The 26,261-nt window shown below is 53.5% G+C and overlaps 2 protein-coding genes and 1 long non-coding RNA gene across 5 annotated transcripts; 1 reads left to right on the top strand and 2 right to left on the bottom strand.

Moving 5' to 3' along the window:
• Positions 1–119: 119 nt before the first annotated feature.
• LOC117313918 (cathelicidin-1-like) lies at positions 120–9,473 on the bottom strand. Of its 3 annotated transcripts, XM_033864855.2 has the most exons (6): positions 9,212–9,473; positions 8,060–8,232; positions 1,865–2,253; positions 1,121–1,228; positions 908–979; positions 120–316 (listed from the first exon to the last, which is right to left on the bottom strand). In XM_033864855.2, the coding sequence occupies exons 2-6, from the start codon at positions 8,223–8,225 to the stop codon at positions 227–229; spliced, it is 825 nt and encodes a 274-aa protein (XP_033720746.1). In that variant the 5' UTR covers positions 8,226–8,232; positions 9,212–9,473; the 3' UTR covers positions 120–226. The 3 variants fall into 3 exon arrangements, with proteins under 3 accessions (XP_033720746.1, XP_033720745.2, XP_033720747.1); XM_033864854.2 differs by lacking the exons at positions 8,060–8,232; positions 9,212–9,473 and adding an exon at positions 5,444–5,546; XM_033864856.1 differs by lacking the exons at positions 8,060–8,232; positions 9,212–9,473 and adding an exon at positions 5,014–5,035.
• On the top strand, positions 4,933–25,576 carry LOC117313921 (uncharacterized). The gene is made up of 4 exons (XR_012324022.1): positions 4,933–5,558; positions 5,839–7,022; positions 24,399–24,507; positions 25,522–25,576. It is a non-coding gene; the product is annotated as an uncharacterized lncRNA (long non-coding RNA).
• Positions 18,965–22,237, bottom strand: LOC117313919 (cathelicidin-4-like). The gene is made up of 4 exons (XM_033864858.2): positions 20,761–22,237; positions 20,018–20,125; positions 19,803–19,874; positions 18,965–19,201 (listed from the first exon to the last, which is right to left on the bottom strand). Exons 1-4 carry the CDS (start codon positions 21,247–21,249, stop codon positions 19,091–19,093), a joined length of 780 nt encoding a protein of 259 aa, XP_033720749.2. The 5' UTR covers positions 21,250–22,237; the 3' UTR covers positions 18,965–19,090.
• Positions 25,577–26,261: the final 685 nt, after the last annotated feature.

The following is a 26,261-nucleotide window of genomic DNA, read 5'->3' as shown; positions in this document are numbered from 1 at the left end:
GTGCCTGCATTCACACACACACACACACACACACACACACACACGTGGCATCCCAGAGTTACGGATTCAACCTTGGTAAGTGGGAGGAGGGGAGACAAGTGAAACTGAAGTCTGGAGGATACTGATTTCACAAGAATTTATTTTTCAGAGTCCAGTAGCCTGAGCCAGAATAAGCATACGATTAGGACTCTTCTCTGTCTCATGATGCAAAGCCTTGATGTGCTGATTACCGGCACATTCTTATCACTATTATGCGACATCTTTGCGTTGGCTGTGGTGGCGCCCATGGTAGCTTTGTAATCCTGACACTCTGGGCCTGTGAACCAGGAAGAAACAGGTTGCTCTTTGTACTGGACCAGCATCAACACAAGGCCCCTCCCCACCTGGACTTCCCTCTTCCAGGGCCACACCAGGATCCTTGGGGCCCCAGTTCACCCTCAGGCTGTGACCTGTGGAGCTTGTGTTGAATCCCGACACATACAGGCAGAAGAGAAAACTGAGGCCCACAGAAGGCAAGGGGCTTCCCAGGGTCACAAGCCCAACCCATCAAAGCTGGATGACAGCAGGGGATGAAAGCTCCAGTCAGTGCCTTTCAAATTCAGCAGTCATAATCCCCTGGAGGCCTTGTGAAAATGCAAATGGCTGGGCCCCAGCCCAGAGTCTGATTCAGGAGGTCTGAGTGGGGCCTGGGAATCTGCCTTTTTGTCAAGTTCCTGGGTGGGACCCCACTTAGAGAACCACTGCTCTAAGGGATGGCAGAGCCAGTCCTGGAGGCCTGGGGCTCGGGTGAGGGAGGGGCCAGGTAGGAGGGCCTTTCTCTGCCCTCAAAGGGGTAGCAGGTAATTGGTCCAAAGGACGTTCCACAACCCACCCTCAGCAGCCCCTGCAGCACACAGGGGCCACTTACCTTATTACAGGTGATGTCAAAGTTACCCCTGTCCTGGTCCAAGGTGACTGTCCCCACACACTGTTTCACCAGCTGGAAGGGGAGGCTCGTGGTCAAACTGGAACCCCCAGCCCATAAACTCCCAGCCTCACCCAGGGGCTGAAAATCTTCCCGGAAGCCCCCTGTTCACATCCCTGGGAAGCATCCTCCAGTGCCCCCAGCCCCCAGCCTCACCCCATTCTCCTTGAAGTCACACTGCTCCGGGGGCTGCTGGGTCATCCTGGGGCACACGGTCTCCTTCACCATGAAGCTCACAGGCTTTGGGGTGTCCGGGTCCTCATCCTGGTCAAGAATCAACGTGGGGAGACTGGGCCTGGGCTCATGCTTCCTTCTCTGATCTGTCTCCCTGCCCCCACCTAGATGGCAGCCTCTCCAGCCCCTCCTGTGTGCCTGGCCCTGGGCTTGGTGCTGGGTGCATGGAAGAAGGGACAGAGCCCGTTCCAGGCCTCACGGGCACACAGAGAACAGGAGCGGACCTCAGACCAGCTCTGACAACAGCACCTGAACCTCTGAGGGGCTGAGGGAAGTCAGGGGTCGCCTGCAGGTAGAAGCCTCATCACGGTAACCACCAGGCTGAGCAGAGCCCTCCCTGGTAGGGAACAAAGAAGTGCAGAGGGGACCAAAGCCAGGAAGTCACATCACAGAGTCAAGGACCCCCCCTCCATCCTTGGAGTTCCCAGAAGCCCCTTAAGCCCGAACAGGGTGTACAGGGCGCCTGTTCCCACAGTAGAGATGCTAAGGCAGGAAGCTCTCAGGCTGGGAGGGGACCCAGCTCTGGGAAGGTTTCCTGGAAGAGGTGGGAGCCCACCTAGAGGGAGAAGTCCCTTCCTGACAGGAGGTACAGCCTGAGCAGAGGCGGTGACAGCGTGGCCACGGCTGGCGGGAGACAGCCCCCTCCCCAGGGTCCTCCTGACTCACGGCCTTGGGAGGCAGGTCCAGCTCCAGGAGGCGGTAGAGATTAGCTTCTGAGGACCGCTCGTTGAGCTGATCCAAAGCACGAATCACGGCCTCGTTGTAGCTGAGGGTCTGGGCGCTGGCCGAGGGCACCACTAGTCCCAGCAGCAGTAGCCACAGTGACCACCGCCCCAGGGCGAGGCTGGCCCTCTGAGTCTCCATGGTCCCCAAGTCGGCCTCCTCCCAGCACGCAGGACCCTCCTTTATGCCCTTCGTGGGCCTGATGCAATGGCCCAACCATGCGTCTTCCTGACCTGTCCCATCCTTGATCTCCTCCCCGGCTGTGAGCTGGACTTGCCTCAGCCCCTGCTGTTGCCTCACGGGATTGCTGGGCAGTGGGCAAGGGAAGCCTCCTGTGAAGATGAAGAAATGATTTCTCCATCTCCCTGACAATGTCTTGGCCTCTCCTGGGGCCCATGGGGAGTGTCACAGGCAGGGTTGCTCAAGAGCATTGAGTCCTCCAGGAGAGGGAGGACCAGGCTCTGTCCTACATCCCCTCTGCCTCCACACTCTGGCCTCCTCTGGAATCAGGGTGACAAAGTGTATTCTCTACTGAACCTCCAGTTCTAGGCACTCCCTGGCATGCAATAGGCAGTCAATGAACATTTGATGAGTGGTTGACAGTACCACTCACAGCTAAGGACTTACACACCCAGCCAATCCCTATGCAGATGCAAAGCCCACACCATCCTTTTCTCTGTACTCAGCACTCAGACAGTGAGCTCCATTTGTCCCCTCTCCTTGATTCTTCTCCACTGCTTTCTCAGCCAAAACATTTCCTCTCCCCCGACCCCACCAAACGTGGCCTATTGCCCTGGCTTCTCCCCAGCCAAGCCTGAGAAAGGATCATCTATACCCTGACCACACTTCTTTGCTCCATCTCACCGTGAAGGCCACTGCAACGGGACAGCCCTCCCTGAAACTAGAGGCCATGCTCAAGCCTTATCTTTTTTTTTTTAATTTTATTTATTTATGGCTGCAGTGGGTCTTCATTGCTGCGTGTGGGCTTTCTCTAGTTGTGGCGAGAGGGGTTACTCTTTGTTGCGGTGCACGCGCTTCTCATTGCGGTGGCTTCTCTTGTTGTGGAGCACGAGATTTAGGCACACTGGCTTCAGTAGTTGTGGCTCACGGGCTCTAGAGCACAGGCTCAGTAATTGTGGTGTGCGGACTTAGTTGCTCCGTGATATGTGGGATCTTCATGGGCCAGGGGTCGAACCTGTGTCCCCTGCATTGGCAGGCGGATTCTTAACCACTGCGTCACCAGGGAAGTCCATCAAGCCTTATCTTTAACATCACAGGCGGTGGAGCCCCTCTTTCCTCCAGAAACTGACCGATTGTCCCCTGCTGCCACTCTCCTGGGTGCCCTCCTGCCTCCCCCATGGCTCCTGCTCGGTCTCCTCCAAGGACCCTCCTCCTAAGAGGCAGGGCTGGCACAGGTGCATCCGGGCTGCTTCTCCTCCCAGTCCTCACACATTCCTGGGGACACCCCTTCTCAAGATACCAGTTATCAGGGACACACATCACTGGTCTGTATCTCTGAGCTCAAGACTCCCATGAGTGCCCCTGGTTGTCCGCACTGAGCTGTTGGCTGCCGTTGGCTGGGTGCCGCCGCAGGAGCCCTGAGCTGAAAGCCTGGGAGCCCCACCTGCTCCTTCTTCCTCCTGAGGACACTCCCTCTGGCCTCCCACCAGCCCAGCCCAGCTCCTACCACCGTCTTCTCTCCTCTCAAGTGTAGCCACAGCCTCCACACTCCACCTTCTCTGGTTCCAGGCTCTCCCCAGACCACCGTCCGCCCTCCACACCATTGTCTAGGGGCTCAGGCCAAGCACTGATTGGGCCATTTCCCCCGCTGCCTTGAGGCAGGGGCATCGGGGTCTGGGTCTGGATGCTCCCTGCTGTCCTCAGCCCCTGCCCTGCAGGCCTCAGGTGTCAGGCTGCCCCATCCACCGCAGCCACCCAGACAGCGCTGAGCCCCTGCTCTTCCCCATCTCTGCGCCTGGTCCCTCTGCTTGCCCTGCCCTTCCGCCTGGGGAAGGCTTCCCTGACCTCCATCCAGAAATGGCACCTCCTCCTCTTGGCTCACACAGCCTCAGGAAGTCTCTTCTGATTTGACCCCAGGTGGCTCCCTGTCCAGTGCTGTGGATGAGACACCAGGCTGGGGGGTCAGTGTGGGAGTTGGTGAGAACACAGCCGGAAAGGTCATGGGCCAAAGCAATAGAGGGGCCACAGGCCAAGAAGGAGATTCTTGTACAGTTTTCTGGAGGAATAACCATGTGGTTGTGAGGCCTGGGGTAGCTCCTGGACTCAGCCGGCCTGTGGGACTCTTGGGGCCATGGCCAAGGCACCTCAGAAGGTGGCAACCGGGAAGGATGGCGCTGGTTGCGCACTCAGCCTTGGAGAAGGAAGGAGAGGTGGGCTTCTGTGCAACCTGGTTTCACAGTCCAGGTGTTGCCCCAGTGGCCTCTTGGTCAAGCTGTGTCCTTTCCCCAAGTCAAGGGAGGAAAAGAAGGTGATCACAGTAGAAAATAATTAGCAATACACATGGTTACTGGCTATTAGGTAACGCTGAAATCCTCCCTGTGCTTTCCTGCCTCTGAAACTTTGCATTTGCTCACTCTTCTGACTGAAGTCCCCTTCCCCATCCTCCCTGGATCCTGTGTAGGTCCATAGACTGCAACTCCCTTGGTGGGGGCCTGCCTTCCATGCCTCCAGTCTGGCTCTCCTGGCTTAGTCCTTACAGCCTGTCAGAGCGGAGGTCTTCTCGGGAGACAAACCACAGCCCTTGTCCCCAGGTGGGTTTACCCCTGACTCCACATCTGGTCCTTGAGAAATCCTCATGCACCTTTCACCCCAACAAACTCAGGTATGAGGCCTGATCCTGCAGCGCCCCTCTCCTTTGCTCCTCCCAGCCATCCTTCCTGTCATGAGACTCTGGGCAGGAAGGGGAACTGGACCTCAGGCTGCTGTGGCCCCAGACGTTGGGGAACACCCACCAGCTCCCTGAGTTGTCCAGTTCATGGGGAAAATGAAACCTACAGGTTAAATCACTCAAATAAGGATCTACCATCCAGGAAACAGGAGATGCAAGACTTGGACCAAATGCCCCGACTCACCCACCATGCTGGTCGTCTCACAGGGACCAGGGGAGGGAATTCGGCCCTCCCTCCTGCCCTCTGCAGTGAGTAGGGAAGGCAGCCACGGCTGCTGTGAGGGTGAAGACTTGGGTCAGGGCTGAGTGTCAGGACCCTCTCTCTGCTCCGGGTCAGCGTCTTCCTTCCCACTTCCCACTTCATGTGAAGCAAGGAGCTGCAGCAGGTTATATCCCCCTGGAAAGCCCTCAGCCCAGCTGGGGTTTCCCAGGCCTGGGGTTTGGTGAAGGAGGCCAGCTGGCAGGAGGGCAGTGCCACCCCTCTCTGGGGGTGGGTACATAAAACCAAACAGAGGCTGCACCCGCCACACTGTAGCCAGAATACTTGGTGGCATCAGGGCGACCGTGCTGCTGCTGCTGCTGCTGCTGCAGAGCCAAGCTTGAGGCCAACCTACCTCCCTGTCCAAGGACCTCAGCCTGCGCCAGGCTCCGGCTCCGGATCTCACCACCAGCCACGACAACAAACATCCAACCAGCTCCTCTCCGCAGCATCTGGGGCTGTGTGATAAGGTGAGCTGGGCCCGGGTGGAGGCTGAGTGGGAGGGTGCCTGAGCTTTGCAGAAGAGGGCCATGCTCACAGCCAGCCCCAGACATGTAGCAGATTGGTGGGCATGGGTACCATTCCTGTGAGTGTGTTTTACTGGGGACATGGGTGTAGAGATGACAGTTGGGGGCCGAGGCCAGTTCTATCCCCAGAGGGTGACAGAGGGTGCTCTCTCCCCAGAGCCTGGGGACTCTGGATGCCTCGGGCACATCTGAGAAGGCACATCCTCCCTCATTCTTCTACCAGGACAAAGACCTGCAAACCCCCAGGATCTCAGGGTCTGCCTCCTGGAGACCACGAGCTTCGGCAAGAAGTGGGCTGAGCCTATAAAGACATCAACCTCCAGGAGGCTCGAGTAAGACAGGGCACTTCACACGAGGCCCACACACCCCTCCACCTTTCCTGGGTGCCTACGTGGTCCCTCCCCACAGACTGGCATGTCCTAGTGGAGGTCTTAAGTCTGCTCGTGGATGCCCTGGGAAGGTAGAAACAGCCCCTCCAGAGGCTCCACCCAGGTTCTGGCGTTTAGTACGCGCTTTTGGAAGTAAAGAGAGAAGGGACCAACTCCTGGGGAGAGGGATGGACTGGAGATCAGAACACAATTTCCTTTGATTCCATTTCTTCAGCCCTACCTTTCTCGTGATCCCAGATCCAACTCAATAGATCCAGGTGGCACCTGCTTTTCTTATTTCCAAAAAGTAATTTGGAAGCCAACAAATATTAAACCAAAAAAGAAAAAGAAAACAAAAAAAAACAAAACAAAAGAAAGTAATCTGGAGATTTTAAAGGCACCTTTCTGACTGCTCACTATCAGTTAAGAACCACTGATCATGGCTCCAGCAACAACCCCTCGCCCTTCGGAGAACTTCCTTTCAGATATAGAGCTCGATTAAAACAACACACAAGGGAAGAGCCTGGGGAGGTGGGATTGTAGATTGGATGGGGATGGAGACTAGGAGGGCTGTTGGGTGGCAAGACTTTGGGTGGGCTAGAGCTGTGTTTGGTGAGAGCCATGCTGTGTTGGTGTGAAACCCTGGCTATGAAGTGGACATGAGACAGATCCCCCTGCTGTCCCTGAAGCTGGTGAAGCAAGGGGCTCCCTATATGGCTCCCTGCCATGATGGTCACCTGTGTGCCCATGGGCAACCTCATCGAAGTGAGTTTTCTTCCAGTGGCACCACTGAGCGGGGTGCCTGGGGTCCATCCAGTCACCAAAGCAACAACCCTAACAGTAATCCTTGGGATGGTCATGGAAACCACACTGTGGGGGGAGCCTGGGGCCCCTTGTGTCCTGTCCCTCCTCACAGCCTCCCATGGACATGCTGTCTGTGGAGACCTGAGTCCAAGGATGTGACCTGTGTGTCTGGTCCTTCAGGGTACAAAGGGCTCCTGTACATCCACCTCCTCTGAACTCACAGCACTCTAGTCAGGTAAGCAGGGCTTACCACCAGTCTCATTAGGCCAAGGAAGAAACTGAGGCCCAAGGCAGGGTGGGGGTGTGGCCTTGGGAAGCAGGTCTTGGTCAAGTCAGGGTTGATGGCAGTACACAGAGCTCTGGCTCCAGTGTGAGTTTTCCTTGGCCCAATATGGGGCCTCCTGTCTCTCTTTTGGATGAGCCCCTGGCCACCTCTGTCTGGCCCACCAAACACCACCTTGGCCAACCCTGCATCTCTCCTACAGCCCATTGCTTTAAGAGGCCTGGAGACTCAGCTTTTTGACCTGCTTTGCTATGAGCATTGAGGGGCTGCTCTGGGGGGTCCCTTTCTGCTCTGTGCCAACTCCCACTCTCTTTCTTCCCTTCCTGAGCTGTCCCCTGCCCTGTGGATGCTCAAGATCATGGGTGAAGACAACACGTACACGTTGGACAAGTATGGAGTGAAGTAAGTTGCTCTGAGAATGGCTTCTGGGGCCTCCTTCAAGTGTTGTGGGAGAGGTGGAGCCATTACTGGCCAGGGTCAGCTTACATAACTTGCAAAATGAAAACATGGGTCCCTTGGCTCAAAAATTATTAAGAAATTCAAGCCCTCAGAAGTCAGAGAGATTGGAAGAAAGAGAAAGACTCCACTGGCAATTGATGGCTTTGAAGATGGAGAAAGATGAGCCAAAGCCTGGGGACAGCCTCTAGAAGCTGAGAACAACGGCAGCCACCAGCAGACAAGGGATTCACGACCTCAGTCCCACAAGCACAGAGGACCAAATTCTGCCAACAAGCTGAATGAGCTTGGAAGTAATTCTCCCCCAGAGGCTCTCAAAAGGAATCCAGCCCTGCCGTCTTAGCTGGGCCCTGTGAACACAGAGTAGAGGAACCCAAAAGCCTCCTGGCATCTGACCTACAGAGCTGCCAGGGTAAAGTTTCCCTTTGCATGCCTTAGAAGAAAAGAATGTTGGCTCCAGGAAACCTCTCTGAGCAGTGATGACATCACAGAATGGAGTGAGGTCAGGAGAGACGAGCAATCACCAAACTCACCCAAAAAGACCGTGGGGAAGAGTGGCTCCCATCGCAGGACACCGCTCAGTTTCATCAGCAACAGCAGACTCAAGCTGTGTGTTCTTGTACTGATTCTCTTCCCTACAGTTTTCACCGCCTCAGCAGCACAGACAGGATGGCACAGTGCGGAGCTTGGGGAGGGCATCAACACGCTGGCAGGAAAGTCCACCAAAACGGAGAATGAGAAAGGAGCACTGGCCCACTCTGAACTGCATCCCCTGTCAGATGGAACAAGGCTGGCAGCTTTAATCACCATCACTTCTGCAAGCCCTTCAGGGTGAAATTTAAAAGGACACAAACACAGCTTTTTCTTGACTAAAAGACTGTCGAGTGACTTAAATTTCTCACACCATTTTATACACTGTGTTTTATTTTTTTCATTGCTCTTACGCATTTTATTTATTTATTTATTGTTTTTGTTCCAAAGACTAGTTTTATTTATTTTTCACATGTCCACATTTCTGTATGTGATAGTCCTTTCCTTTTCTTTTTAAAAAAATATTTATTTATTAACATCTTTATTGGAGTATAATTGCTTTACAATGGTGTGTTAGTTTCTGCTTTATAACAAAGTGAATCAGCTATACATATACACATATCCCTATATCTCCTCCCTCTTGCATCTCCCTCCCATCCTCCCTATCCCACCCCTCTAGGTAGTCACAAAGCACCGAGCTGATCTCCCTGTACTATGCGGCTGCTTACACTGTGTTTTAATGTTAGGTAGTTTTACTTGCTTTCGTTTTGATCAGGGTTTATGTGTTTGTTTATATTTTGCACTTGTTAATATGAGACATCCGCGGGATGGTTCTCACAGGTAAACTAAATCTTTTCACTGTCCTTCTCGCTCTGTACATGTATGTATTTCTAGCCCCCAAGCATGGTCATCAGTGAGTTCTGTCTCTATATGCTGTCAGTTTCTATTACAGGAAGGACTGCTATGACCTCATGGTACAGCAAACAAGATCAACAACAACAAAGTCATAAATAATGAAAAAGACAGAAAAAAAGAAAACATCAAAAAATAAAAACAAAAACTTCCCTAACTCTCCCTCCTACCATGGAACCGACTCTTTCCTGGCCCTTCCTCTCCTTGCCCTCTTCTCTCCCCAAGCAGGGCACACTGCTTACCTCTGTGTGTGGAGCCACAGAAAGTGGCTGGAAGGACAGAAGCTCTAAGAAACTCCTCTCTCTGAAATGGAGCAGGACCCTATGATCCTTGCCCCCCATGTCCTCAGTCTGCCTTTTGTCTGTAGAAAACTTTAGCCAAAGAATAAGTTTGACCAGAGAAGTGAAAAAATGCAGGAGCAAAGAAAAGCAGTCAAACAGAACAAAACAATAATAGTTTAGTCACTGAGCAAAGACAAAGAATTTTAGTTCCCTCTCAAGGGCTACAGATAATGTTCTGAGCCACATCCTGTGAGCTGTCTTATAGATACTGAAACCCACACCAGGTGGAAGAAGTTAACTACATCATGCCCAGACTGTAGACATGACAGAAGCTGCCACAATTCCGAGAACTGGCCTCAAGGAAATGGGAAAAAACCGACCCTGGAATTGAAGATTAACTGTACTTAAAACAATCAAGATGACGCTGGTCAGACCGCCACATGAGCAATTTCAAGATGACCGTCAGGGCTGACGGTACTGTTTCCGCATGTAGCCCCTCCCCCGTCTATAAAAGATCTTGTCCACTGATTGTCAGTGGCGGGGAATCGGCGTTTGGACACCCTCCAAACCTCCCCACCCTCCCTACCTTACCAGCATCCGAAATAAAGCCAACTTTCCTTTCCACCAACCTTGCCTCATTATTGGCTCTCGAGCGGTGAACAGCCAGACCTCACTTTCGGTTACATCACAGTGGTCGTCCCCTCACCTGACTGGGCTCCATCTTTCCCCATCCTACACCCAAATAATATCTTTGAATCTTTTCACCACTACCACAGAGCCCCACTCAGCCAGTTAGCCACAGTCTCAACTGAGAGGAGAAGGAGTTTCTTAGAGGATTCCACGCTGAAGCTGGCGGCGGCCAGGACAAAGGGCCTGTTGTACTCCGGCAGTGGGCTCCAAGGAGGACCACAAGGCCTTCTGCCAAGATCCGGATAGCTGCAGTTCAAGCCTTGCCTGCAGGGCCTATATGCGTATACGCAAGGTCACTAGGGTAGAGCCATTGCCCTACAATACCATACCCCAAATTTTCACATAACCAACTGAATTCTTTTGAGAGACATAGGCTGCCCCCTCACATACTCAAATTAATTGTACTGAAGGGCTGTGGACCCAAGTGTCTTCTGTGTCTTAGGCAACATCAGACGAGAGTGACCATGACGGACTCCCAGGAGGATGATCAGGCCCGTTGGAGCACAGACTGGCCAGGCTCCCACCTGGAGCCAAATCAGCTAAATGTATTACTATTAACCCAGATGCAGCAAGTTGGCAACTGCATATACCCCACCTCTAAAGCCAGCGGGAAGTCTAGGGCAAGGCACTCTTTATCACCACAAGAGAGAATTTAGACTAGTTTGTGTGTTGTGGGTGAGTATAGGCCACACTTCCACATACTAAGTAGCAGCAAGCCCAGCAGGAGGTCTTGCTCCTGTGGGGTCAGAATCCCACAAGCATTTAAACTTACAACAGTTACTATAGTCTGTGCAAAATATATAAAAGAGTTCAAAATTTCATGATGAGGCTTAAAAAAGTCATATCAGTATCCAGAAGGTTTGTTCTGTCCTGTTTGGTGGAGGCTGTTCACTCCTGGGGGCAGCAGTTGCGGGAAGGTTTCCAAGAGTCCTTAGATCAAGACTCTTCATTGGCCGTTGATCAAGCTGAGGATGAGAGTAGCAGTCTGGGTGAAAGTGGCCAGACGCCCTGCTGACAAAAGCTGAGAGAGAGGTGAATGGTGCCTCCTCCCACCCTTGACGCTGTGAGTCGAAGGCCTTCTATTCCCATCACCAGGGTAGTTACTCTCTTCACAACCAAGTGATCGAACGACCAGTCCCTCAGCGATCACTGGTCCCGTCTCCAGTCCTCCCCTTGTCTCACCGGCACCACGTGCCCAGACTCCTCCCTACGTGCCCAGCAACTTTTCATCCTTATACTCCTTGACCCATCATAGAACATCTCTCTCTGCCCTGACAGGGGGTCTACACCAGCAGGACCACCTTAGGGGCTGTCACCTCATGTTCGTGATCGTTATCGTCACTGTCCCTCCTGCCCTTCCAGCAGCAGGGCAGGCAGCACAATGAGCACTAGGGTAATCTCACCCACCACAAGGCTCTTCTGGGCAACTTGCAAATTCCAGTACTAGGAGCTTCCAGGGGTGCATGGGAAGAAGAAAAGTGGGGTGAGAAAGATTACTCATGTGGTTGGAGAGTCTTCCAGATTGTGTGGGCCTCCTCCCTCATTTCCAAGGCTCATAATTAAACATTCTATGTAACTAGAAGGTGGTCTTCCAGGGAATCGTCCCATTTAGAGCTCAAGATGCCTTCCTTAAGTGTGTGCTCCGCTGGGAGGTGAGCCTTGGTGTCCACTTATCCTTTCAGGGTTCCCTGTCAGAGTCCATTCCATCTCCCAATGGCACCGACTGCTTGGAAATGAGACAGGGCATTAAAGGTCCGGGGAGCGATCTGGGTAACTCTGCACTGCCGGTAGTTCTTACTGTAAGGCAGTGCCATTGTGGATTGGGTGTATTTTGTGAATCCAGGTGTGAAACATAGACCATCTGAGAGTCCTGGAATACTATATGCCACGTATGCTGTGCAGATGGGGATGGCATCGCTGGTTATTGCCCTGGAGTTCCCTTTGTCACTCAGCTGTGGAGCTGGTGGTCAGCCACACTGGCCAGGCTTCCTTGGCCTCAGGTGCTGGCATCGCTAGGCCTTATTTTGAGTTTGATGCTGAAGGTAGATGGATCACCATTCCCTGTGTGATGGTGTATCCACATGATATGGGTCCCCACCTGGGCAGTGCAGATTTGATTCACTTGTTGATTCCATTGATGTTATCCTTGAATGGCCGTTTTCCATGGGCATCTGCAGGAGTCATGAACAGGGGTTGTGGGTGCTGAGCAAAGCATTATGTTTTGCCATAATGTTTATCCCCACAAAGATTGGGACTTGACTGTTCAGTTGTCCCACAGCCAGGCACCTGACCACACTGTCAGTTCATGGTGTACTGCCCATGAATCAGTGAAAAATGTAACAAGGTGGATTTTGGGGGATGTCTTCCAGGGTGGCTACACAGCCCACAGCTCCACCCACTGAGTGGAGCACCCTTGTTCATGCACAGGTATAAACAGGTACCTTGGAGGCTGAACAGCTGCATGTGGTGCAGCCCACACACCTGCCTTTAACTTAGCTGATCCATCCAGGAACAGGAACAGGCATCTTCGGGAAATGGGTGAGCTAAAGATATGAGGCTATAATCCAGATGTGTCAGTGATTACATTATGTAAGTAGCCCTGTGTTAACCAGGTTTTCTACTTTCTGTTTCTGATGTTTTCACATCCCCTCCCAGGGTTAGCAGATGCCTAGAGACAGCAGACTCTCTCCCTCAGCTCGCTTTTCACATGCAAACTGACCAGCACCCCACCCCACCCTCTCTGCTGCTGGGACTCTAACCCCCTGTCCTAATCACCCCAGGGTCAGGCATCAACAACTTGGGCAGCCCCTACACCCCAGCCCCAGCTCACTGAAATTACTCAAGCTAGCCGATCCTAAACCTGGTCAGCCTCACCCTCAAGCCTCGTCCATTCCTTCCCTGGAGAACATCACACGGGCTTCTCCGCAGTGCCCCGCCCTGGCTCTCTGCTTGTCACTGTCCTCTCCTGTGGGCCAGCACGACCCACTCCTCCCCACGGGAACTGTGAGCAGCAAACTCGCTCTGCACCAGCGATGGCTCCACAGCTGAATAAGACCCAAACCCTGGGGACATAGGAACCACTGAGAGAGACAGAGACAGAGAGGGAGGAAGAGAGAGGGAGGGAAAGAGAAAGAGAGAAACAATTTAGGCAAAATGTAGGTGACCCTGGGAATAGAGAATATGAAAGTTTTTTTTGTACATTTTCTACTTTTCTGTAAATTATTACCAACTGAAATGTTTTTGAAATTTTTAAAGTTACAACACTGAGGGATTGCATAAGCATTACATTCCTTTTATTTGTAAACTGCTTCTACTCTTCGGTCTAATTCTTGCCCCTAAGACCTTGTTATAGTTGCACGCTTCTCTTGGAAATAATGAGCCAATAAAACATTATTTCCTTTTATGTTGCTTAAAACATATTTTAACCAGTATTAATCTAATTTTTGCAAATTAAACAGAATAAATAAAATTTCCATTTACATAAATGTACACAAACACACTGCCACAAACACCCACACAACCACACTGACACTATACCCCTACACTCACATATAAACCTGCACATGCCCACTCACAACACCCGTGCACACATGAATGCCCAGCCATACATACACATACACACCCCTGAATTACATACACACACAAACACTTTATACACTCCTCATACACACACATCCACACACACATTTTAGAAATCCCCATACACGACTCTACTGATATATCCCACACAGAAGAAACATCCCACACTCAAAATCCCCCACAAACCCACACACACCCAGACACACATCCCACATACACATTTCAGACACACCCTGACACCTACACATATACCCACAAACTCACACCAACATTCATTCTATACAACTTCGCATACACACAAACTACACTCAAACCCACACACACACTCTCACACACCTAGGAACACAACATACCGATACTCTCACAAACACACTGCACAACACTTCCAACACATACATACACCTTGACATTTTAACACCCAACGATCCAACCCCCATCCACACACACACACAGAAACACAGAAACATTTTTGAGAATAAAAGGAGGCAAAAGCCTATGGAAATGTTCCAGATTAAAGGAGGCAAATGAGACCTGACAGCTTCCTGACACACCTGACCCTAGGCAGGAACCTGTAACGCAGGTGAGAAACTCTGTAAAGCACATGATTATATCATCTGACATATAGGAAAAAGTACTGTATCCATGTAAATGTATAGACTTGATAATTGCTCTGTAGTTATATAAGAGGCTACCCCTAATCATAAGAAATACAAATAGAATTCTATGAGGCTAAGGAAGCCAGCTCTATCTACCACCTTAGCTTTAGATAACTTCTCTGTTTTGGTTTCCTTCTCTGTGACAGCACGGAATAAGTCTATGTTCTAAGTAACAGTTAGTTCTCCGTTTTACCAACAATAAGTAATGTTGCCAGTGCTTCGAAGAGTGGAGAGTCTAGTTTCACAAAATCTCATTCAATAGAGCTGAGATTCAAAAGAATCACGAATAGAAGATCGAGTCCCCAGGGGAACCCCAGCTGCTAGCCTGCTGCCTGCCAAGACACCAGGGCAGAAAAAACCGCAGGCAGTTCCCCTTGGAGGTTTCCATGAGCCCTCAAGCTTTCCCTGCAGTACCCACAGATGGCCAGCGGGGGCGATCTCAGAGCAACACCTTCAAGTTACTAGTCGCCCTAGGCAGCAGCAGCATTTACTTCCCTGCCAGGGCACCTGCGCTGCTACCAGAAAAACCACCTCCCTAGGGACCAACTCATCCATTGGGTACAGTAGGCACTGTACCTACGGACCATGATACTTCTAGGGACCCACAAAAATATTTTAATTTTAATTCCTTTTAAGAACAGAATATTAACATGACTATAATAGCAATGAATATATAACATTATATCTAGCCACGATTGTATTCAACTATGTACGAATGCAGTTATAAAATGTAATTTTTAATACTTTTCTGTGGATGAATGGGTCCACGAAGGTGAAAGTGCCTAGGGCCCATGAAAGTGACAATGTAGCCCTCTGTCTCCCCTGCCAGCTTCCTGTCCTGCTCTGGCTGAGGTGACACAGAGGCAGAGTGACACACAGGAGAACAGGGGGCTGCAAGTAGGACCCCAGGGACCAGGGCAGCCCTGACCCTCGGGCTGAGGCTAGAGAGACCATGGGGGCTGAGGGACGAGACTTTTGGGCTCTGACTGGCAGGGGCATTGCCGAGTCAGAGCACAGGCAGTCTGGAGGGTACCCCGCCCTACTGTGCCAGCTGCTACCTTCTAATGGCCACATGGGAAAGGCTAGTGCACAAGGGCCAGTTCGGTGCCCTCAGGGAAGTCCACTGTGTGCATGGGCTGCATTTAACTCATCTCCTCCTGCTCTGATGGGGATTCCAAGTGTCTCTCTGGGTCCCTGCACTGACAGACGAGTCGGCACTGTGCCCTGAGACTAACACACTCTAACTATTGTCTCCTGACTCTCTCACCCTCTGAGATTCACATTTGGCCCCTATGAGGTCCTTGAACTTCCTTCTCTACCTAAATGACAGACCAACCCCTTAAAGGAGGTAATGTTGTTCCCAATTACAGATAGAGAGACAGAGGCCCAGAAAGATCAATTCTCCTGCTCAGGGCCACACGGGCAGGAGAGCAATTCCTTTCAGACATCTAGACCCCTCAGAATTCTCTCCCTCTGCCCCACTGAGGCTGACCTGGAGTCCCCTGTCCCGTCTCGGGAGCCCCCAAACTAACTCCTGAGACCTCACTGGTGGGGCTCAAGGGCAGGGTCCACAAGGACCTTGCCTGATTACAGCCCAGATTCCCTCCTTGGCACAGCAGGGGTCTGGGGGATGGAGAAGCCCCTCCTTGTCCTCACTCATTCCCTCCCTCTTCCTTACCTCTTGCTCTCCTCCACTCGCTGTGTTTGGCTTCTGTGCTGCCCCCCACTGAAGTTAGTGGCCTTCACATCTGCACAAACAATAGGAAAATATTAGGAGTCATCTCCCTGGGCCTCGTGGGCTCCTGTCCTACTCTGGCCACTTTGTAAAATCCTCAATGCCCCTTGGCTTACAGCACCACGCCCACCCCACTCCCCTCCTGCACCACCACCCTGGACGCCTCGGGCTCTTCTCTCTTCTCTCCACATCAGGCCCCGCGCCTGACCCACCTGGGCCGAGTGGGTGAACTCTGCACAGCTCCACCACCATCACAGGCCACGTTCCCTAGAAGCAGGGCCTCAGCTGGGAAGTGAGAGGCATCTGATTTATTGAGGAGTGTTGTCTGGAGGAGGGAGGCGGAGGGGAGCAGGATAGGGCAGAGGAAGGAGCTGAGCAGGGACGTGCTCTACCCTGAGACGAGCTTCAGCCTCACCCACAAACGCCTGGAACCCCTGCTTTAGGACTGACTGAGGCGGGGGCTGGGCTTTGATGTCCCCTCATAGTCAGTCCCCATCCACAGGCTGAGGGCAGAGGGGACACAACCCCCCAGGCATCTCCTGGGAGGCTGTGAAGGCAGCTGTGAAGGGGGCACCTGTGAGCCATTAGCATCCATATTGCACATTTCAAACAGATGGGGGACGGGGTGGGGTGGGGGGGCAGCCGCCCAGTGAGGGGGATCTGGGCAGGGCGCTCACAGCACCTACTGCCCAGTGCCCCGCCCAGGGACCAGCATCCCCCTGGCACCTAAGAGCCAACCTGGTAAAGACTGAACTTTCATCTCCCCCCACCCGCATCGCATACCTACACCAGGACACTGACCAGACCGTGACCATGCTCTCTGGAAGCTCCCCACGCCCCCGCTGCATTGTCCAGCCTGTCAGGGAATCAACCTGCTTCATCCTGTCTGCAGTCACTCCATCCCAGTCAGCCCTGCACTCTGCCAGCCTCTTGGGCAACCCTCCTTCCATTCTCTCTCCCCTCCTCTGTTGGCTACTGCCCTGGCCTGATGCTCAAAGCCATTTATGGAAGGGTCTGATACTTGTTCTTTCACGGGTAAGGGGCCCAGTGGTCACACAGCAGACACTCTCACCAGCCAATCACTTTAGAAAGCACTGACAAGGCCTGCAGACCTCCCTGCCAGGGACCACTTTGGCTCCCTGGTCAAGGGTGGAGATGAAAACAATGTAAGCATCCAACCCTTTCCACTATCAGTGGTCACATATGCATGTTGAGGGCCTCATCATGGCAAGGCACATCTGGCCAACTCCGATGTAAAATATGAAAGGACAAGGCAGGGCTGAGGATAGAAAAGTGTTGCCATGGTAGCAGGATGGGCAGTCATGGGAGGAAATTGGAAACAGATGTGATCAGCACAGACCCATATCATCCTGATGAGTGATCCCTCTCTCAGGTTGGGCAGGGATGTGCCAGCTGCGATAGGCCTGACATGTAGCATTTGCTGATTTCCATGGTGTAAGTACTTCCATCAAGGCCGATTTCAAGCTACCAAGAGTTTAACAACCAGCTCGGAAAATCCTGACCATTTAACAACTGGCTCTGGCAAGCCTGTATCCTCTGGCACAGACACAACACAGCCCCCTGGGTGTCCTCTGCAAGGATTCCTTCCTCAGCTTGGGTTGATGTAGAGTGAGAAGCATGAGGTTCCTCTAACCTGCCTGAGATCAGCCCCACCTGCTCACCAAGAGGAGACAAGCCTGACAGGTAACAAAGTAAGTGCTCTGTGAGATCCTGTCCTCTGTCCCTCTCAGAGAGGGGAGTCTGTGTCTTGGTACAGGTTGGCCCACAAGCAGACCTAAGACAAGCATTTAGTGGAAGTAGTTTGTTTGGGAGGTGATTCCAGAAAGCACCAGCACGAGTGTAGAGAAGGGAGACAGGGCAGGACCTGAGTCAGAAGAGGACGTGTCAATGAACAGGTCACAGAAGTGGGCGACAGGGGCTCAAGCCAACTGGGGACCTCAGGAGGAGGTGTGACATGTCTGGGAGTGGACCCCCCAAGGAGTGAGGAAGAGGAGGTATTTTTCCACTGAGTCCCCCCAATGGTTGGTTGAGGTTGCTCCCTGCGTTCAGAATCCCCAGTGTTTCCAGTCCGCCCCAGAGCAAAGGTCAGCTAGAGAATGGGGAGGGGGCAGGATGTGCATAGTGTCTGAAACACCCAGGCACACAGAGATGTGACCCATGCGTCACTCTGTGTGTCTTTCACATTCATGCAGAGCTCTTCACCCTGATGAACAGGATTCTTCTTTTTTATTTAATTTAATTTAATTTATTTTTTTATACAGCAGGTTCTTATTAGTTATCTATTTTATACATATTAGTGTATATATGTCAATCCCAATCTCCCAGTTCATCCTACCACCACGACCACAACCCTCTCCCGCCACTTTGCCCCTTGGTGTCCATAGGTTTGTTCTCTACATCTCAGGATGCTCCTTTTTAATGCTGCATATTTTTGTAGCAGGTAGTTCCCTAAACACAAGCCCACCACTGAAATCTCAGACCCAGCTAAAGAAACAGTGATGTGTTCAATGCCAGAGGAAAAGCCAGGAGGAGTAGGATTTTCCAGACTTCAGATTGTCAAGGAGAAATGGAACACTATGGGCATTGTACCTGTAGGCTTAGCCCTAAGACTGAACTGCGTCTCTGTGAGTGTTTAACAAACGTCTGGCCCCTCCGGAGTCACCTCCATGTGAGCAGGGACAGCATCCTCACCAGCACTGCACACAGAGCAGGTCTCCTTAAGTCCTTACTCAGTGTTGGAGGAGGAGGGCAGAGGTGTGTGAAGGGCACGAGAGCGACCCGAGAATGGAGACGCTGTTGGCCCTGCTGCCTCTCCCCATGTCCTCCTGGAAGGAACAGGGGCCTCACCCACGACTGTGTTTACAGGAGTGATCTCTCTCTCTCTCTCTCTCTCTCTCTCTCTCTCTCTCTCTCTCTCTCTCTCACACACACACACACACACACACACACACACACACAGAGGAGGCATCCCAGAGGTAAGGACTTGGTCCCAATAAGTGGTAAGAACGAGAAAATTGAAATTGAAGCCTGGAGGAAGTTATTTTCACAAGAATTTATTTTTCACCGTCCAGAAGTCTGAACCAGAACTTATCAGACCCTCAGGACTCTTCTCTGGGCTCAGGGTTCACCAAAAGCCCTTAATGGCAATCCTTCACCGTTTTATGGAATACGTGGAATACGTGGAATGGGGAAAGGTGGCGGGAACCTCGGACGGCGCCCTGGCCGTGGCAAATATGGAGGCCGGAAACGAATTCTCCTGACACTCTGAAGCTGTGAACCACAATGAAATTTATTTCTTTTGTGACTAGGCAGGGGTCAGGACGAGAAACCTCCCTCCCCACATGAACAACCCCCTAACGGACACACCAGGAGCACTGGGCCCTGTTCAGCCTTAAGCTGTGACCTTTGGAGCATGTGGATGAATCCCTACAGCCACAGACGTATGGGGAAACTGGGGTCCACAGATGGCAAGGGGATTCCCAGGGTCACAAGCCTATCCCAGCAAGCTAGACGGGAGTAGGGGCTGAAAGCACATTACTCCAGTCAGTGCCTCTCAGAATTCAGAAGTCAAAATCCCCTGGAGGCCTTGTGAAAATACAAATGGCTGGGCCCCAGCCCAGAGTCTGATTCAGGAGGTCTGAGTGGGGCCTGGGAATCTGCCTTTCTGTCAAGTTCCCGGGTGGGACCCCACTTAGAGAACCACTGCTCTAAGGGATGGCAAAGCCAGTCCTGGAGGCCTGGGGCTCAGGTGAGGGAGGGGCCAGGTAGAAGGGCCTTTCTCTGCCCTCGAAGGGGCAACGGGTAATTGGTCCAAAGGATGTTCCACAACCCACCCCATTATCAGCTCCATAACACAGAAGGGGCCACTCACCTCATTACACTTTATGTCAAATTGGTCCTTGGACTGGTCCAGGGTGACTGTCCCCACACACTGTTTCACCAGCTGGAAGGGGAGACTCGAGGTCAAACTGGAACCCCCCGGACCATCACCTCCCAAACTCAGCACAGGGGCTGGAAATATTCCCGGAAGCCCCCTGTTTACATCCCTGGGAAGCATCCTCCAGTGCCCCCAGCCCCCAGCCTCACCCCATTCTCCTTGAAGTCACACTGCTCCGGGGGCTGCTGGGTCGTCCTGAGGCACACGGTCTCCTTCACCGTGAAGCTCACAGGCTTCGGGGTGTCCAGGTCCTGATCCTGGTCAAGGATCAAAGTAAGGAGACTGGGCCCGGGCTCATGCTTCCTTCTCTGATCTGTCTCCCTGCCCCCACCTAGACGGCAGCCTCTCCAGCCCCTCCTGTGTGCCTGGGACCTGGCATGGTGCTGGGTGCACAGGGGAAGGGGACGGAGCCCACTCCTGGCCTCGTGGGCACACAGAGAGCCGGAGGGGACGTCAGACCAGCTCTGATGAGACCACCTGCACCTCTGACGGGCTGAGGGAAGTCAGGGGCTGCCTGCAGGGGGAGATCCTGTCACCGGAACCTCTAGGCCCAGCAGAGCCCTCCGAGTAGGGAACAAAGAAGTGCAGAGCGGACTCAAAACAGGGTAGTCACATCTCAGAGCCAGTGACCACCCTCTATCCCTGGAGCTCCCAGAAGGCCCTTAAGCCTGAACAGGGTGTACAGGGCGCCTATTCCCACAGCAGAGATGCTAAGGCAGGAAGCCTCATGCTGGGAGGGGACCCAGCTCTGGGAAGGTTTCCTGGAAGAGGTGGGAGCCCACCTAGAGGGAGAAGTCCCTTCCTGACAGGAGGTACAGCCTGAGCAGAGGGGGTGACAGCGTGGCCAGGGCTGGCGGGAGACAGCCCCCTCCCCAGGGTCCTCCTGACTCACGGCCTTGGGAGGCAGGTCCAGCTCCAGGAGGCGGTAGAGATTAGCTTCTGAGGACCGCTCGTTGAGCTGATCCACAGCATGAAGCACAGCTTCCCTGTAGCTGAGGGTCTGGGCACTGGCCGAGGGCACCACTAGTCCCAGCAGCAGTAGCCACAGTGACCACCGCCCCAGGGCGAGGCTGGCCCTCTGAGTCTCCATGGTCCCCAAGTCGGCCTCCTCCCAGCACGCAGGACCCTCCTTTATGCCCCTCCTGGGCCTGATGCAATGGCCCAACCACGCGTCTTCCTGACCTGCCCCATCACTGATCTCCTCCCCGGCTGTGAGCTGGACTTGCCTCAGCCCCTGCTGTTGCCTCACGGGGTTGTTGGGCAGTGGGAGCGGGAAGCCTCCTGTGGAAGGTGAAGAAATGGTTTCTCCATCTCCCTGACAACATCTTGGCCTCTCCTGGGGCCCATGGGGAGTGTCATAGGCAGGGTTGCTCAAGAGCATTGAGTCCTCCAGGAGAGGGAAGACCAGGCTCTGTCTTACGTCCCCTCTGCCTCCACACTCTGGTCTCCTCAGGAATAGGGTAAAGGAGTGTATTCAGCACTCAATCTCCTCCTCTAGGCACTGTCTGGCACAGAGTAGTCATCAGTTAATGTTGATGAGTGGATGACTGTACCAGCTCCTTCTAGAGCCTTACACACCTAGCTAAACCCTAGACAGACAGTCAACCCCACACCATCTTGTCTTTTGGGCCCAGCCCTCAGCCTGTCAGGGGCTTGGCTCCCTCTGTCTCCTGTCCTGGATTCATCCTCACTGTTTTCTCGGTTAAATAGTTCTCCACGGGTCCCCACCAGACATGGCCTGCCCCCCTGACCCCTCCTCAACCAAGCATGGGAGGGGTCATCTGCACTGGGACCCCAATTCAGTGCCGCCTCTCACACTCAAGGCCACTGCAGACTGGCCAGTCCTCACTGGATCCAAATTCACACTCAAGCCTTGTCTTCAACTATACGGACTCTAGAGACACGTCTGTCCTCCTGAAATGGCCCTTGACCGATTGTCCCCTGCTGCCACTCTCCTGGGTGCCCTCCTGCCTCCCCCGTGGCTCCTGCTCAGTCTCCTCCAAGGACCCTCCTCCTAAGAGGCAGGGCTGGCACAGGTGCATCCGGGCTGCTTCTCCTCCCAGTCCTCACACATTCCTGGGGACACCCCTTCTCAAGATACCAGTTATCAGGGACACACATCACTGGTCTGTATCTCTGAGCTCAAGACTCCCATGAGTGCCCCTGGTAGTCCGCACTGAGCTGTTGGCTGCCGTTGGCTGGGTGCCGCCGCAGGAGCCCTGAGCTGAAAGCCTGGGAGCCCCACCTGCTCCTTCTTCCTCCTGAGGACACTCCCTCTGGCCTCCCACCAGCCCAGCCCAGCTCCTACCACCGTCTTCTCTCAAGTGTAGCCACAGCCTCCAGACTCCACCTTCTCTGGTTCCAGGCTCTCCCCAGACCACCGTCGCCCTCCACACCATTGTCTAGGGGCTCAGGCCAAGCACTGATTGGGCCATTTCCCCCGCTGCTTGAGGCAGGGGCATCGGGGTCTGGGTCTGGATGCTCCCTGCTGTCCTCAGCCCCTGCCCTGCAGGCCTCAGGTGTCAGGCTGCCCCATCCACCGCAGTCACTCAGACAGCGCTGAGCCCCTGCTCTTCCCTATCTCTGCGCCTGGTCCCTCTGCTTGCCCTGCCCTTCCGCCTGGGGAAGGCTTCCCTGACCTCCATCCAGTAATGGTACCTCCTCCTCTTGGCTCCCACAGCCTCAGGAAGTCTCTTCTGATTTGACCCCAGGTGGCTCCCTGTCCAGTGCTGTGGATGAGACACCAGGCTGGGGGGTCAGTGTGGGAGTTGGTGAGAACACAGCCGGAAAGGTCATGGGCCAAAGCAATAGAGGGGCCACAGGCCAAGAAGGAGATTCTTGTACAGTTTTCTGGAGGAATAACCATGTGGTTGTGAGGCCTGGGGTAGCTCCTGGACTCAGCCGGCCTGTGGGACTCTTGGGGGCATGGCCAGGGCACCTCAGAAGGTGGCAACCGGGAAGGATGGCGCTGGTTGCGCACTCAGCCTTGGAGAAGGAAGGAGAGGTGGGCTTCTGTGCAACCTGGTTTCACAGTCCAGGTGTTGCCCCAGTGGCCTCTTGGTCAAGCTGTGTCCTTTCCCCAAGTCAAGGGAGGAAAAGAAGGTGATCACAGTAGAAAATAATTAGCAATACACATGGTTACTGGCTATTAGGTAACGCTGAAATCCTCCCTGTGCTTTCCTGCCTCTGAACTTTGCATTTGCTCACTCTTCGACTGAAGTCCCCTTCCCCATCCTCCTGGATCCTGTGTAGGTCCATAGACTGCAACTCCTTGGTGGGGGCCTGCCTTCCATGCCTCCAGTCTGGCTCTCCTGGCTTAGTCCTTACAGCCTGTCAGAGCGGAGGTCTTCTCGGGAGACAAACCACAGCCCTTGTCCCCAGGTGGGTTTACCCCTGACTCCACATCTGGTCCTTGAGAAATCCTCATGCACCTTTCACCCCAACAAACTCAGGTATGAGGCCTGATCCTGCAGCGCCCCTCTCCTTTGCTCCTCCCAGCCATCCTTCCTGTCATGAGACTCTGGGCAGGAAGGGGAACTGGACCTCAGGCTGCTGTGGCCCCAGACGTTGGGGAACACCCACCAGCTCCCTGAGTTGTCCAGTTCATGGGGAAAATGAAACCTACAGGTTAAATCACTCAAATAAGGATCTGACCATCCAGGAAACAGGAGATGCAAGACTTGGACCAAATGCCCCCGAACTCACCCACCATGCTGGTCGTCTCACAGGGACCAGGGGAGGGAATTCGGCCTCCCTCCTGCCCTCTGCAGTGAGTAGGGAAGGCAGCCACGGCTGCTGTGAGGGTGAAGACTTGGGTCAGGGCTGAGTGTCAGGACCCTCTCTCTGCTCCGGGTCAGCGTCTTCCTTCCCACTTCCCACTTCATGTGGAAGCAAGGAGCTGCAGCAGGTTATATCCCCCTGGAAAGCCCTCAGCCCAGCTGGGGTTTCCCAGGCCTGGGGTTTGGTGAAGGAGGCCAGCTGGCAGGAGGGCAGTGCCACCCCTCTCTGGGGGTGGGTACATAAAACCAAACAGAGGCTGCACCCGCCACACTGTAGCCAGAATACTTGGTGGCATCAGGGCGACCGTGCTGCTGCTGCTGCTGCTGCTGCAGAGCCAAGCTTGAGGCCAACCTACCTCCCTGTCCAAGGACCTCAGCCTGCGCCAGGCTCCGGCTCCGGATCTCACCACCAGCCACGACAACAAACATCCAACCAGCTCCTCTCCGCAGCATCTGGGGCTGTGTGATAAGGTGAGCTGGGCCCGGGTGGAGGCTGAGTGGGAGGGTGCCTGAGCTTTGCAGAAGAGGGCCATGCTCACAGCCAGCCCCAGACATGTAGCAGATTGGTGGGCATGGGTACCATTCCTGTGAGTGTGTTTTACTGGGGACATGGGTGTAGAGATGACAGTTGGGGGCCGAGGCCAGTTCTATCCCCAGAGGGTGACAGAGGGTGCTCTCTCCCCAGAGCCTGGGGACTCTGGATGCCTCGGGCACATCTGAGAAGGCACATCCTCCCTCATTCTTCTACCAGGACAAAGACCTGCAAACCCCCAGGATCTCAGGGTCTGCCTCCTGGAGACCACGAGCTTCGGCAAGAAGTGGGCTGAGCCTATAAAGACATCAACCTCCAGGAGGCTCGAGTAAGACAGGGCACTTCACACGAGGCCCACACACCCCTCCACCTTTCCTGGGTGCCTACGTGGTCCCTCCCCACAGACTGGCATGTCCTAGTGGAGGTCTTAAGTCTGCTCGTGGATGCCCTGGGAAGGTAGAAACAGCCCCTCCAGAGGCTCCACCCAGGTTCTGGCGTTTAGTACGCGCTTTTGGAAGTAAAGAGAGAAGGGACCAACTCCTGGGGAGAGGGATGGACTGGAGATCAGAACACAATTTCCTTTGATTCCATTTCTTCAGCCCTACCTTTCTCGTGATCCCAGATCCAACTCAATAGATCCAGGTGGCACCTGCTTTTCTTATTTCCAAAAAGTAATTTGGAAGCCAACAAATATTAAACCAAAAAAGAAAGAAAACAAAAAAAACAAAACAAAAGAAAGTAATCTGGAGATTTTAAAGGCACCTTTCTGACTGCTCACTATCAGTTAAGAACCACTGATCATGGCTCCAGCAACAACCCCTCGCCCTTCGGAGAACTTCCTTTCAGATATAGAGCTCGATTAAAACAACACACAAGGAAGAGCCTGGGAGGTGGGATTGTAGATTGGATGGGGATGGAGACTAGGAGGGCTGTTGGGTGGCAAGACTTTGGGTGGGCTAGAGCTGTGTTTGGTGAGAGCCATGCTGTGTTGGTGTGAAACCCTGGCTATGAAGTGGACATGAGACAGATCCCCCTGCTGTCCCTGAAGCTGGTGAAGCAAGGGGCTCCCTATATGGCTCCCTGCCATGATGGTCACCTGTGTGCCCATGGGCAACCTCATCGAAGTGAGTTTTCTTCCAGTGGCACCACTGAGCGGGTGCCTGGGGTCCATCCAGTCACCAAAGCAACAACCCTAACAGTAATCCTTGGGATGGTCATGGAAACCACACTGTGGGGGGAGCCTGGGGCCCCTTGTGTCCTGTCCCTCCTCACAGCCTCCCATGGACATGCTGTCTGTGGAGACCTGAGTCCAAGGATGTGACCTGTGTGTCTGGTCCTTCAGGGTACAAAGGGCTCCTGTACATCTACCTCCTCTGAACTCACAGCACTCTAGTCAGGTAAGCAGGGCTTACCACCAGTCTCATTAGGCCAAGGAAGAAACTGAGGCCCAAGGCAGGGTGGGGGTGTGGCCTTGGAAGCAGGTCTTGGTCAAGTCAGGGTTGATGGCAGTACACAGAGCTCTGGCTCCAGTGTGAGTTTTCCTTGGCCCAATATGGGGCCTCCTGTCTCTCTTTTGGATGAGCCCCTGGCCACCTCTGTCTGGCCCACCAAACACCACCTTGGCCAACCCTGCATCTCTCCTACAGCCCATTGCTTTAAGAGGCCTGGAGACTCAGCTTTTTGACCTGCTTTGCTATGAGCATTGAGGGGCTGCTCTGGGGGGTCCCTTTCTGCTCTGTGCCAACTCCCACTCTCTTTCTTCCCTTCCTGAGCTGTCCCCTGCCCTGTGGATGCTCAAGATCATGGGTGAAGACAACACGTACACGTTGGACAAGTATGGAGTGAAGTAAGTTGCTCTGAGAATGGCTTCTGGGGCCTCCTTCAAGTGTTGTGGGAGAGTGGAGCCATTACTGGCCAGGGTCAGCTTACATAACTTGCAAAATGAAAACATGGGTCCCTTGGCTCAAAAATTATTAAGAAATTCAAGCCCTCAGAAGTCAGAGAGATTGGAAGAAAGAGAAAGACTCCACTGGCAATTGATGGCTTTGAAGATGGAGAAAGATGAGCCAAAGCCTGGGGACA

This window comes from Tursiops truncatus, chromosome 10 (genome assembly GCF_011762595.2).
Source record: "Tursiops truncatus isolate mTurTru1 chromosome 10, mTurTru1.mat.Y, whole genome shotgun sequence".
Taxonomy (NCBI): domain Eukaryota; kingdom Metazoa; phylum Chordata; class Mammalia; order Artiodactyla; family Delphinidae; genus Tursiops; species Tursiops truncatus.
Note: the sequence above shows the minus strand (reverse complement) of the source record. Positions and strands in the feature narration are given on the sequence as shown.